This window comes from Ranitomeya imitator, chromosome 2, assembly GCF_032444005.1.
Source record: "Ranitomeya imitator isolate aRanImi1 chromosome 2, aRanImi1.pri, whole genome shotgun sequence".
In the NCBI taxonomy this organism is placed as follows: Eukaryota; Metazoa; Chordata; class Amphibia; order Anura; family Dendrobatidae; genus Ranitomeya; species Ranitomeya imitator.
Window position 1 is genome coordinate 178,621,821 of NC_091283.1, and position 12,327 is coordinate 178,634,147.

At 51.9% G+C, this 12,327-nt stretch overlaps 2 protein-coding genes across 2 annotated transcripts in view; both read right to left on the reverse strand.

The window, feature by feature from the left end:
- Positions 1-1,869: 1,869 nt before the first annotated feature.
- On the reverse strand, positions 1,870-2,451 carry LOC138666310 (chloride intracellular channel protein 6-like). Its single transcript, XM_069754537.1, has one exon. The coding sequence runs from the start codon at positions 2,449-2,451 to the stop codon at positions 1,870-1,872; it is 582 nt and encodes a 193-aa protein (XP_069610638.1).
- Positions 2,452-9,460: 7,009 nt separating this feature from the next.
- CCDC187 (coiled-coil domain containing 187) overlaps positions 9,461-12,327 on the reverse strand; it is a 135,048-nt gene continuing 132,181 nt past the window's right edge. Inside the window, exons 28-29 of the mRNA XM_069754538.1 lie at positions 10,056-10,219; positions 9,461-9,859 (exon numbers count right to left, since the gene is read on the reverse strand). Coding sequence (XP_069610639.1) covers positions 9,856-9,859; positions 10,056-10,219 — 168 coding nt within the window. The 3' untranslated portion in view covers positions 9,461-9,855. The remainder of the gene's footprint in view (positions 9,860-10,055; positions 10,220-12,327) is intronic.

Sequence of the window (12,327 nt, forward strand, 5' to 3'; positions counted from 1 at the left end):
TGGACACATATCTCTATGGATTTTATTTCGGATCTCCCCATCTCTCAAAAATGGTCGGTCATGTCATTTGGGTTGTTTGTGATCGCTTCTCTAAGATGGTCCATTTGGTACCCTTGTCTAAATTGCCTTCCTCCTCTGATTTGGTGCCATTGTTCTTCCAGCATGTGGTTCGTTTACATGGCATTCCGGAGAACATCGTTTCTGACAGAGGTTCCCAGTTTGTTTCGAGGTTTTGTCGAGCCTTTTGTGTTAGGATGGGCATTGATTTGTCTTTTTCCTCGGCTTTCCATCCTCAAATGGCCAGACTGAACGAACCAATCAGACCTTGGAAACATATCTGAGATGTTTTGTTTCTGCCGATCAGGATGATTGGGTGTCCTTTTTGCCTTTGGCTGAGTTCGCCCTTAATAATCGGGCCAGCTCGGCTACTTTGGTTTCGCCGTTTTTCTGCAATTCTGGTTTCCATCCTCGTTTCTCTTCAGGGCAGGTTGAGTCTTCTGACTGTCCTGGTGTGGATACTGTGGTGGATAGGTTGCAGCAGATTTGGACTCATGTGGTGGACAATTTGGCATTGTCTCAGGAGAAGGCTCAACGTTTTGCTAACCGCAGGCGCTGTGTGGGTCCCCGACTTCGTGTTGGGGATTTGGTTTGGTTGTCATCTCGTTATATTCCTATGAAAGTTTCCTCTCCTAAGTTTAAGCCTCGTTTCATTGGTCCGTATAGGATTTCTGAGGTTCTTAATCCTGTGTCTTTTCGTTTGACCCTTCCAGCTTCTTTTTCCATCCATAACGTATTCCATAGGTCATTGTTGCGGAGATACGTGGCACCTGTGGTTCCATCCGTTGATCCTCCTGCCCCGGTTTTGGTTGAGGGGGAGTTGGAGTATATAGTGGAGAAGATTTTGGATTCTCGTATTTCGAGACGGAAACTCCAGTACCTGGTTAAGTGGAAGGGTTATGGTCAGGAAGATAATTCCTGGGTCTTTGCCTCTGATGTTCATGCTGCCGATCTGGTTCGTGCCTTTCATTTGGCTCATCCTGGTCGGCCTGGGGGCTCTGCTGAGGGTTCGGTGACCCCTCCTCAAGGGGGGGGTACTGTTGTGAATTCTGTGGTCAAGCTCCCTCCTGTGGTCATGAGTGGTACTTCGGCTGGTTCTGTCTATGAGCTTCCTCTGGTAGATCTGAGTGGGGCTGCGGTTTCTGAGTTTCCTTCCTCAAGTGACGAGGTTAAGTCGTTAGGTGCTGCTCTATTTAACTCCACCTAGTTCTTTGTTCCTGGCCTCCAGTCAATGTTCCAGTATTGGTCTTGCTTTCTCCTGGATCGTTCTTGTGGCCTGTCTGCCCTGCATAAGCTAAGTTTTGTTTGTGTGTTACTTTTGTTTCCTATATTTTCTGTCCAGCTTGCTATATTGGTTTTTCTTGCTTGCTGGAAGCTCTGAGACGCAGAGGGAGCACCTCCGTACAGTTAGTCGGTGCGGAGGGTCTTTTTGCCCCCTCTGCGTGGTTGTTTGTAGGTTTTTGTGTTGACCGCAAAGCTATCTTTCCTATCCTCGGTCTATTCAGTAAGTCGGGCCTCACTTTGCTAAAATCTATTTCATCTCTGTGTTTGTATTTTCATCTTAACTCACAGTCATTATATGTGGGGGGCTGCCTTTTCCTTTGGGGAATTTCTCTGAGGCAAGGTAGGCTTATTTTTCTGTCTTCAGGGCTAGCTAGTTTCTCAGGCTGTGCCGAGTTGCATAGGGAGCGTTAGGCGCAATCCACGGCTACCTCTAGTGTGGTATGATAGGATTAGGGATTGCGGTCAGCAGAGTTCCCACGTCTCAGAGCTCGTCCTATGTTAGTAACTATCAGGTCACTTTGTGTGCTCTTAACCACTAGGTCCATTGTGGTTCTGAATCACCTGTTCATAACAGTTGCCGTCAGGGTCCCCGGAGTCCATCTGGTTACCTTCAGGGTCCCCGGAGTCCAGCGGGTTGCCGTCAGTGTCCCCGGAGTCCAGTGGGTTGCTGTCAGCGTCCCCGGAGTCCATCTGGTTGCCTTCAGGATCCCCGGAGTCCATCTGGTTACCTTCAGGGTCCCCGGAGTCCAGTGGGTTGCCGTCAGGGTCCCCGGAGTCCAGCGGGTTGCCGTCAGGGTCCCCGGAGTCCATCTGGTTGCCTTCAGAGTCCCCAGAGTCCATCTGGTTGCCTTCAGGGTCCCCGGAGTCCATCTGGTTACCTTCAGGGTCCCCTGAGTCCAGCGGGTTGCCGTCAGTGTCCCCGGAGTCCAGTGGGTTGCTGTCAGGGTCCCCGGAGTCCATCTGGTTGCCTTCAGGGTCCCCGGAGTCCATCTGGTTACCTTCAGGGTCCCCGGAGTCCAGTGGGTTGCCATCAGGGTCCCCGGAGTCCATCTGGTTGCCGTCAGGGTCCCCGGAGTCCATCTGGTTGCCTTCAGGGTCCCCGGAGTCCATCTGGTTGCCTTCAGGGTCCCCGGAGTCCAGCTGGTTGCCGTCAGGGTCCCCGGAGTCCAGTGGGTTTCCGTCAGGGACTTGCCATCAGGCCCCCGGCGTCCAGCAGGGTGTCATTCTAGACTATTTTATGGACCTTTCCATTTTTGCAAAAAATAAATACCCCGACCCTTTCCCACCAGAAACCCAAAAACTGAAGTTTTGATGCTCCTGGTGACAGCGCCCCCCATGGAGCACCCAGGTAACAGCATTGCTGTAAATAATCATGGATGTAGTATTTTTTTGCCATTCATCTTCTATATATATAATTGTCTAAGGGGTTTTCCGTCTGTCTGTCTGTCCTGGAAATCCCGGCTCTCTGATCAATCAGCGACTGGCTCAGCATCGACGTAGAAATCCCGCGTCTCTGATTGGTCGAGGCCGCCAGGCCTCGACCAATCAGCAACGGGCACAGCGACGATGTCATAAAGGACGTAGACATCCCGCGTCTCTGATTCAGCGACTGGCACAGTATCGACGTAGATGTCATAATGGTTGCCATGGCGACGATGATGTCATAAAGGTTGCCTCGACCAATCAGCGACGGGCACAGTCTGCCGCGAATTCTGGAATCATCATTGTCCATATACTACGGGGACATGCATATTCTAGAATACCCGATGCGTTAGAATCGGGCCACAATCTAGTCTATATATATAATTGTCTAAGGGTTTTTCCGTCTGTCTGTCTGTCTGTCCTGGAAATCCCGCGTCTCTGATTGGTCGAGGCCGCCAGGCCTCGACCAATCAGCGACGGGCACAGCATGGCGACGATGATGTCATAAAGGTTGCCTCGACCAATCAGTGACTGGCACAGTCTGCCGCGAATTCGCCTCGACCAATCAGCGACGGGCACAGTATCGACGTCAGGGGTGGATTAAGGGTAGCCAGGGCCCCGGGCTGTTCAGACACTGTGGGCCCCCCCCGGTCATGTGACGGGGGTCATGTGACGGGGGTCATGTGACGGGGGTCATGATATACCCGAACCAGATTATTCCAGAAAAATGGCCGGGCCCTACTCTACTGTAACCTATTAAATATTTGTTAGAATCTGCAATACAATTTAGGTATATTTTGACCAATAATATCACATACAAGGAACAAATACCACCGCACCATGACCAGACCACAAATTACAACCACAGTGATCGAATAATATCACATACAAGGAACAAATACCACCGCACCATGACCAGACCACAAATTACAACCACAGTGATCGAATAATATCACATACAAGGAACAAATACCACCGCACCATGTCAAGACCACATATTACCACCACTTGGTGACCAAATATCACATACAAGGGACAAATACCACAACACCATTTCCAGACCACATATTACCACCACATAGTGACTGAATACTACAATACTGATCAGTAAAAAACAACAACACAATACTATCACCATAAGTGCCAGTATTCACAGGAGATCTGTACTTAGTATGCAGTGTCTGTGTAGAGGTAATACAGAGATCACTGGTGGTATTATACACAGGACCTCTATATAGTATACAGTGTATAGTGTCAGTGTATAGGTAACACTGACTCCCCAGTGACGTCTCTAGGTGAAGTCCTTCATCTTTCATCCAGCACAGACCGCCATCATTTCTTCCAGCCAGGACTCGTTTCTGCAGGAAATAACACAGTTATCTCGAGCTCCGCTTGCAGAACACATTACTTAATTTTTCACAACTTCTACATTACACCACATGAAGAAAAAAAGGCGATATAGTGTCACTCTGCACAGTAACAGGACTGACCCCCATATAAAACAGTATACTCAAAAAATAAAATAAATACATCACTGCAGTAATAATATCCCTTAATTAGCCCCTATGGTAATAATATTCCACATCCTGGCCCCGTGTGTCTCATTCCTGGCTCCAGCCATATGTTCTCGCATCCTGCCCTCATGAGTATCCATTCTACCCCATATGATCTCCCCATCCTGCCCCATCTGTCTCCATCGTATCCATCCTGCCCCATGATCCAATCCTGTCCCATGTCTTTCATTCTGCCCCGTGTCTCCAATCATGCCCCGTGTCTACATTCTGCCCATGCCTCCAGTCCTGCCCCCAGTGTGTCCAGCAATCTGCCCCAGTATGTCCAGCATATTGCCACAGTGTCCAGCAATCTGCCCCAGTGTCTCCAGCATATTGCCCCCAGTGTGTCCAGCATTGCCCCCAGACAGTGTGTCCAGCAATCTGCCCCAGTATGTCCAGCATATTGCCCCAGTGTGTCCAGCATATTGCCCCCAGACAGTGTGTCCAGCAATCTGCCCCTGTGCGTCCAGCATTGCCCCCAGTGTGTCCAGAATATTACCACCAGTGTGTCCAGCAATCTGCCCCAGTATGTCCAGCATTTCCCCCAGTATGTCCAGCATTTCCCCCAGTGTCTCCAGCATTGCCCCAGTGTCTCCGGCAATCTGCCCCAGTGTCTCCGGCAATCTGCCCCAGTGTCTCCAGCAATCTGCCCCAGTGTCTCCAGCAATCTGCCCCAGTGTCTCCAGCAATCTGCCCCAGTGTCCTCCAGCAATCTGCCTCAGTGTCCTCCAGCAATCTGCCTCAGTGTCCTCCAGCATTGCCCCAGTGTCCTCCAAAATTGCCCCAGTGTCCTCCAGCATTGCCCCAGTGTCCTCCAGCAATCTGCCCCAGTGTCCTCCAGCAATCTGCCCCAGTGTCCTCCAATCTGCCCCAGTGTCCTCCAGCAATCTGCCCCAGTGTCCTCCAGCATTGCCCCAGTGTCCTCCAGCATTGCCCCAGTGTCCTCCAGCAATCTGCCCCAGTGTCCTCCAGCAATCTGCCCCAGTGTCCTCCAGCATTGCCCCAGTGTCCTCCAGCAATCTGCCCCAGTGTCCTCCAGCAATCTGCCCCAGTGTCCACCAGCATTGCCCCAGTGTCTCCAGCAATCTGCCTGTTTCCTCCAGCATTGCCCCAGTGTCCTCCAGCATTGCCCCAGTGTCCTCCAGCCATCTGCCCCAGTGTCCTCCAGCCATCTGCCCCAGTGTCCTCCAGCCATCTGCCCCAGTGTCCTCCAGCCATCTGCCCCAGTGTCCTCCAGCCATCTGCCCCAGTGTCCTCCAGCAATCTGCCCCAGTGTCCTCCAGCAATCTGCCCCAGTGTCCTCCAGCAATCTGCCCCAGTGTCCTCCAGCCATCTGCCCCAGTGTCCTCCAGCATTGCCCCAGTGTCCTCCAGCCATCTGCCCCAGTGTCCTCCAGCCATCTGCCCCAGTGTCCTCCAGCCATCTGCCCCAGTGTCCTCCAGCCATCTGCCCCAGTGTCCTCCAGCATTGCCCCAGTGTCCTCCAGCATTGCCCCAGTGTCCTCCAGCAATCTGCCCCAGTGTCCTCCAGCAATCTGCCCCAGTGTCCTCCAGCATTGCCCTCAGTGTCCTCCAAAATTGCCCCAGTGTCCTCCAGCATTGCCCCAGTGTCCTCCAGCAATCTGCCCCAGTGTCCTCCAGCAATCTGCCCCAGTGTCCTCCAGCAATCTGCCCCAGTGTCCTCCAGCAATCTGCCCCAGTGTCCTCCAGCATTGCCCCAGTGTCCTCCAGCATTGCCCCAGTGTCCTCCAGCATTGCCCCAGTGTCCTCCAGCCATCTGCCCCAGTGTCCTCCAGCATTGCCCCAGTGTCCTCCAGCCATCTGCCCCAGTGTCCTCCAGCATTGCCCCAGTGTCCTCCAGCATTGCCCCAGTGTCCTCCAGCCATCTGCCCCAGTGTCCTCCAGCCATCTGCCCCAGTGTCCTCCAGCCATCTGCCCTAGTGTCCTCCAGCATTGCCCCAGTGTCCTCCAGCATTGCCCCAGTGTCCTCCAGCAATCTGCCCCAGTGTCCTCCAGCAATCTGCCCCAGTGTCCTCCAGCATTGCCCTCAGTGTCCTCCAAAATTGCCCCAGTGTCCTCCAGCATTGCCCCAGTGTCCTCCAGCAATCTGCCCCAGTGTCCTCCAGCATTGCCCCAGTGTCCTCCAGCAATCTGCCCCAGTGTCCTCCAGCAATCTGCCCCAGTGTCCTCCAGCAATCTGCCCCAGTGTCCTCCAGCAATCTGCCCCAGTGTCCTCCAGCATTGTCCCAGTGTCCTCCAGCATTGCCCCAGTGTCCTCCAGCATTGCCCCAGTGTCCTCTAGCCATCTGCCCCAGTGTCCTCCAGCATTGCCCCAGTGTCCTCCAGCCATCTGCCCCAGTGTCCTCCAGCATTGCCCCAGTGTCCTCCAGCATTGCCCCAGTGTCCTCCAGCATTGCCCCAGTGTCCTCCAGCCATCTGCCCCAGTGTCCTCCAGCCATCTGCCCCAGTGTCCTCCAGCCATCTGCCCTAGTGTCCTCCAGCAATCTGCCCCAGTGTCCTCCAGCCATCTGCCCCAGTGTCCTCCAGCATTGCCCCAGTGTCCTCCAGCATTGCCCCAGTGTCCTCCAGCATTGCCCCAGTGTCCTCCAGCCATCTGCCCCAGTGTCCTCCAGCCATCTGCCCCAGTGTCCTCCAGCCATCTGCCCTAGTGTCCTCCAGCATTGCCCCAGTGTCCTCCAGCATTGCCCCAGTGTCCTCCAGCAATCTGCCCCAGTGTCCTCCAGCAATCTGCCCCAGTGTCCTCCAGCATTGCCCCAGTGTCCTCCAGCAATCTGCCCCAGTGTCCTCCAGCAATCTGCCCCAGTGTCCACCAGCATTGCCCCAGTGTCTCCAGCAATCTGCCTGTTTCCTCCAGCATTGCCCCAGTGTCCTCCAGCATTGCCCCAGTGTCCTCCAGCCATCTGCCCCAGTGTCCTCCAGCCATCTGCCCCAGTGTCCTCCAGCCATCTGCCCCAGTGTCCTCCAGCCATCTGCCCCAGTGTCCTCCAGCCATCTGCCCCAGTGTCCTCCAGCCATCTGCCCCAGTGTCCTCCAGCATTGCCCCAGTGTCCTCCAGCCATCTGCCCCAGTGTCCTCCAGCCATCTGCCCCAGTGTCCTCCAGCCATCTGCCCCAGTGTCCTCCAGCCATCTGCCCCAGTGTCCTCCAGCATTGCCCCAGTGTCCTCCAGCATTGCCCCAGTGTCCTCCAGCAATCTGCCCCAGTGTCCTCCAGCAATCTGCCCCAGTGTCCTCCAGCATTGCCCTCAGTGTCCTCCAAAATTGCCCCAGTGTCCTCCAGCATTGCCCCAGTGTCCTCCAGCAATCTGCCCCAGTGTCCTCCAGCAATCTGCCCCAGTGTCCTCCAGCAATCTGTCCCAGTGTCCTCCAGCAATCTGCCCCAGTGTCCTCCAGCATTGCCCCAGTGTCCTCCAGCATTGCCCCAGTGTCCTCCAGCATTGCCCCAGTGTCCTCCAGCCATCTGCCCCAGTGTCCTCCAGCATTGCCCCAGTGTCCTCCAGCCATCTGCCCCAGTGTCCTCCAGCATTGCCCCAGTGTCCTCCAGCATTGCCCCAGTGTCCTCCAGCCATCTGCCCCAGTGTCCTCCAGCCATCTGCCCCAGTGTCCTCCAGCCATCTGCCCTAGTGTCCTCCAGCATTGCCCCAGTGTCCTCCAGCATTGCCCCAGTGTCCTCCAGCAATCTGCCCCAGTGTCCTCCAGCAATCTGCCCCAGTGTCCTCCAGCATTGCCCTCAGTGTCCTCCAAAATTGCCCCAGTGTCCTCCAGCATTGCCCCAGTGTCCTCCAGCAATCTGCCCCAGTGTCCTCCAGCATTGCCCCAGTGTCCTCCAGCAATCTGCCCCAGTGTCCTCCAGCAATCTGCCCCAGTGTCCTCCAGCAATCTGCCCCAGTGTCCTCCAGCAATCTGCCCCAGTGTCCTCCAGCATTGTCCCAGTGTCCTCCAGCATTGCCCCAGTGTCCTCCAGCATTGCCCCAGTGTCCTCCAGCCATCTGCCCCAGTGTCCTCCAGCATTGCCCCAGTGTCCTCCAGCCATCTGCCCCAGTGTCCTCCAGCATTGCCCCAGTGTCCTCCAGCATTGCCCCAGTGTCCTCCAGCATTGCCCCAGTGTCCTCCAGCCATCTGCCCCAGTGTCCTCCAGCCATCTGCCCCAGTGTCCTCCAGCCATCTGCCCTAGTGTCCTCCAGCAATCTGCCCCAGTGTCCTCCAGCCATCTGCCCCAGTGTCCTCCAGCATTGCCCCAGTGTCCTCCAGCATTGCCCCAGTGTCCTCCAGCATTGCCCCAGTGTCCTCCAGCCATCTGCCCCAGTGTCCTCCAGCCATCTGCCCCAGTGTCCTCCAGCCATCTGCCCTAGTGTCCTCCAGCATTGCCCCAGTGTCCTCCAGCATTGCCCCAGTGTCCTCCAGCAATCTGCCCCAGTGTCCTCCAGCATTGCCCTCAGTGTGTCCACCGTTATAAAAAAAAAAACAAAAAAAAAAAAAACAAAGTCTCCTCACCTGTCCGCGCTCCAGCGATGAGCTCCCTCCAACAGAGCACACTCGCCGGCGACTGACAATGACGTCAGACGCCGGCGACGTGTGCGCCTGCGGCCGACATCAGCCGCCAGCCTCCAATTGGCTGGCGGCTGATGTTAACTATTGACGTGCGGGCGCGCGCCCGCACATCAATAGGAAACCGCCGCAGCATCGGAAGGGGCCCGGTGAGCAGATGAGAAGGGGCTTGATGCGGGCCCCCTCTCTCTGCCCACCGGGTACGGCGGGGGCACATAAATGCCGGCGGATTATCAGAGGGTCAATCTGTGCGGTAGCCCAGGGCCCCCCAAGACCACTGGGCCCTGGGCTACCGCCCATATTGACCCTCTGATAATCCGCCCCTGATCGACGTAGATGTCATAATGGTTGCCATGGCGACGATGATGTCATAAAGGTTGCCTCGACCAGTCAGCGACGGGCACAGTCTGCCGCGTATTCTGGAATCATCATTGTCCATATACTACGGGAACATGCATATTCTAGAATACCCGATGCGTTAGAATCGGGCCACAATCTAGTGTTACATAACAATATTGTGATGTGTTTCTTCTTGTCACAACGAATGTGACGTTCTCATTACAAATCAACGAGAAAAATTCAAAAAATGTGTTTATTAAAATACAAAAATGTACAAAACACAAGAAATAAATATTGTAACAAACGCAAACATAAAATCAATTACAATTAGAAGACCACAACTGTCCATGTGTTATGTCTGTTACTGCATCTAGCCTTCAACGAGGCTGAATGGCAATACCAGGCACAACCAGTAGTCAGGGATGGCACTGCTCTTGTAAGAAAGCAGACACGTTTTTCCATTCTTGCACAACCCCTTTAAATGAGAGTCTAAACAACGATTATAATTGAGGTGCAAAAGAGAAAAAGAAAGCACACAACACAGAGCACACGTCAGAAATATCAGCTGGAGACTGGTCCGAACAACATCTCCTCCATCCTGTTCTCCAGTTATGGGAAGTCAGCTCTCCTCAGATCATCTGATGAAAGAAAAATTAGTGGGCATCTCCAGGATTAATCAAATAGACAAAAATGATTTTATTATTGTTCATAAATAGCGCCACCCACGTCCATGGGTTGTGTCTGGTATTGCAGCTCAATCGCATGTGTTTGAATGTAATACCCGATACTGGACTTGGGTGGTGCTATCAGTGGTGACCCACAAGGCGCACATACCTGGAAGGCAGAGCGTCTCCTCCAGGCGCTGGCCAGTAATGAGCGCCAGTGTCCCCCATCACTAGGAGTGACACCTTCATCAGATCTTCAAAGATCCCATCAGGAAAGTTCATTAATGCTGAAGTTCTGTGCCCACACAGTAAAGTGTGATGTCCCCCGGCCTCCTGGAGAAAAGATACAAGATAATATCAGATCGATCTATCTTTTGCCCTTCCTCAGTAATTCCTCCTGGAAATGGAACACTGCGTTGATAACCATTCTTGTCAAATAGGTGTGTCTCCACAGTGACACCGCGGCCACTGATTGGACGGCGTCAGCCTGTGTCGAGACACGCCCCCCACTTGTAGCACAATTTATGCCAAAACTTCCAGGAGGAACAACAGAGGAATAACATATAACTGTAATAAAGGATGCTCCGGCACTGTTATTTCATGGAGAATGGAGTAAAATACATCAGAGAGCGACGATCCCTTTGTAAATACGATTGTTTGCAGATTCTGCTTCATTTCGCCTTCCAGATAGGTAGGAACAATGGCGCTCAGTGTTTTCGGTCGGTTCTTCTTCTCAGTCGTCTTTTACATTCTTAAACAAATTAATTTGTTTGCCTACTGCAAATTTCAATCTGGAAAATAAGTCTCTAAATATCGCTCTTTCCTTAAAGACTGAGCCAATGTACACAAGTCAGGAACATACAAGGCAAATTGCCCTGGAGCGGAGAAGCCCAAGCACCGGCGTAGGCAAAATCTCACACAGGAGCAGCTGCTGCACCGTCTCATCAGAGCGCAGAAAATCACAGCTGTGTCCCATACAGAATTCACATTATGTCCCATTATAATAATAATAATTTTTATTTATATAGCGCCAACATATTCCGCAGCGCTTTACAAATTATAGAGGGGACTTGTACATACAATAGACATTACAGCATAACAGAAATACAGTTCAAAACAGATATCAAGAGGAGTGAGGGCCCTGCTCGCAAGCTTACAAACTATGAGGAAAAGGGGAGACACGAGAGGTGGATGGTAACAATTGCTATAGTTATTCGGACCAGCCATAGTGTAAGGCTTGGGTGTTCATGTAAAGCTGCATGAACCAGTTAATTAATTTTTTTTTTTTTTTTTTAATATAGGCCACACAGGGATCGTTAGGTTAATGCATTGAGGCGGTAGGCCAGTCTGAACAAATGAGTTTTTAGGGCACGCTTAAAACTGTGGGGATTGGGGATTAATCGTATTATCCTAGGTAGTGCATTCCAAAGAATCGGCGCAGCACGTGTAAAGTCTTGGAGACGGGAGTGCGAGGTTCTGATAAGTGCCATTAGGCACTTATCTGAAATACTCTGTGCTGCTGTCAGAGAATACACTTGTTTCACTATTTATGTTTCAGATTGTGAGTTGTTTGTATCAATTCCCATCACCGGCTGCTATAAAATCTGCTAACTCATCTGCTGAAATACTCTGTGCTGGTGAGGATCCCCATTTACACACACACACATACATACATACAGTGCCTTGAAAAAGTATTCATACCCCATGAAATTTTCCACATTTTTTCACGTTACACCCACAAATTTAAATGTTTTTATTGTGATTTTATATGAGATGTACAAACACAAAGTAGCAAGCATCTGTGAAGAGGAAAAGTAATGACACACTGATTTCTATTTATTTTAAAAATATAAATATAAAAATTGTCACGTGTATCTGTATTCATCCTACTGTAGTCTGATACCTCAAAAAAAAATCCTGAATGACCAATCGCCAACATAAGTCACATAAATTGTGTCCGCCTGTGTGTAATTTATCCTCTGTATAACTTCAGCAGTTCTGTGAAGGTTTGTGAGAACATTAGGGATCAAACAGGGTCATTAAAACCAAGGAGCACACCAGACAGGTCAGGGATAAAGTGGTGGAGAAGAGTAAAGCAGGGTTAGGTTATAGAAAATAGCTCAAGCTCTGAACATGTCACAGAGCACTGTTCAATCCATCATCCAAAAATGGAAGGAGTAAGGCACAACTGCAAACCTGCCAAGACATGGCCGTCCACCTAAACTGACATCCCAAGCAGGGAGAGCACTAATTAGAGAAGCAGCCAAGAGGCCCATGGTCACTCTGCAGGAGATGCAGAGATCCACAGCCCAGGTGGGAAAATCTGTCTACAGGACAACTATTAATTGTGCATTCCACAAATCTGGCCTTTATGGAAGAGCAGCAAGAAGTAAGTCACTTTTGAAAGCAAACCATAAGACCACACATATTCAGGTTGAAAA

Coding starts and splice junctions, on each gene's coding strand:
- LOC138666310 (XM_069754537.1), bottom strand. CDS start 2,451: ATGGACTCCGGGGACCCTGAAGGCAACCAGATGGACTCCGGGGACCCT.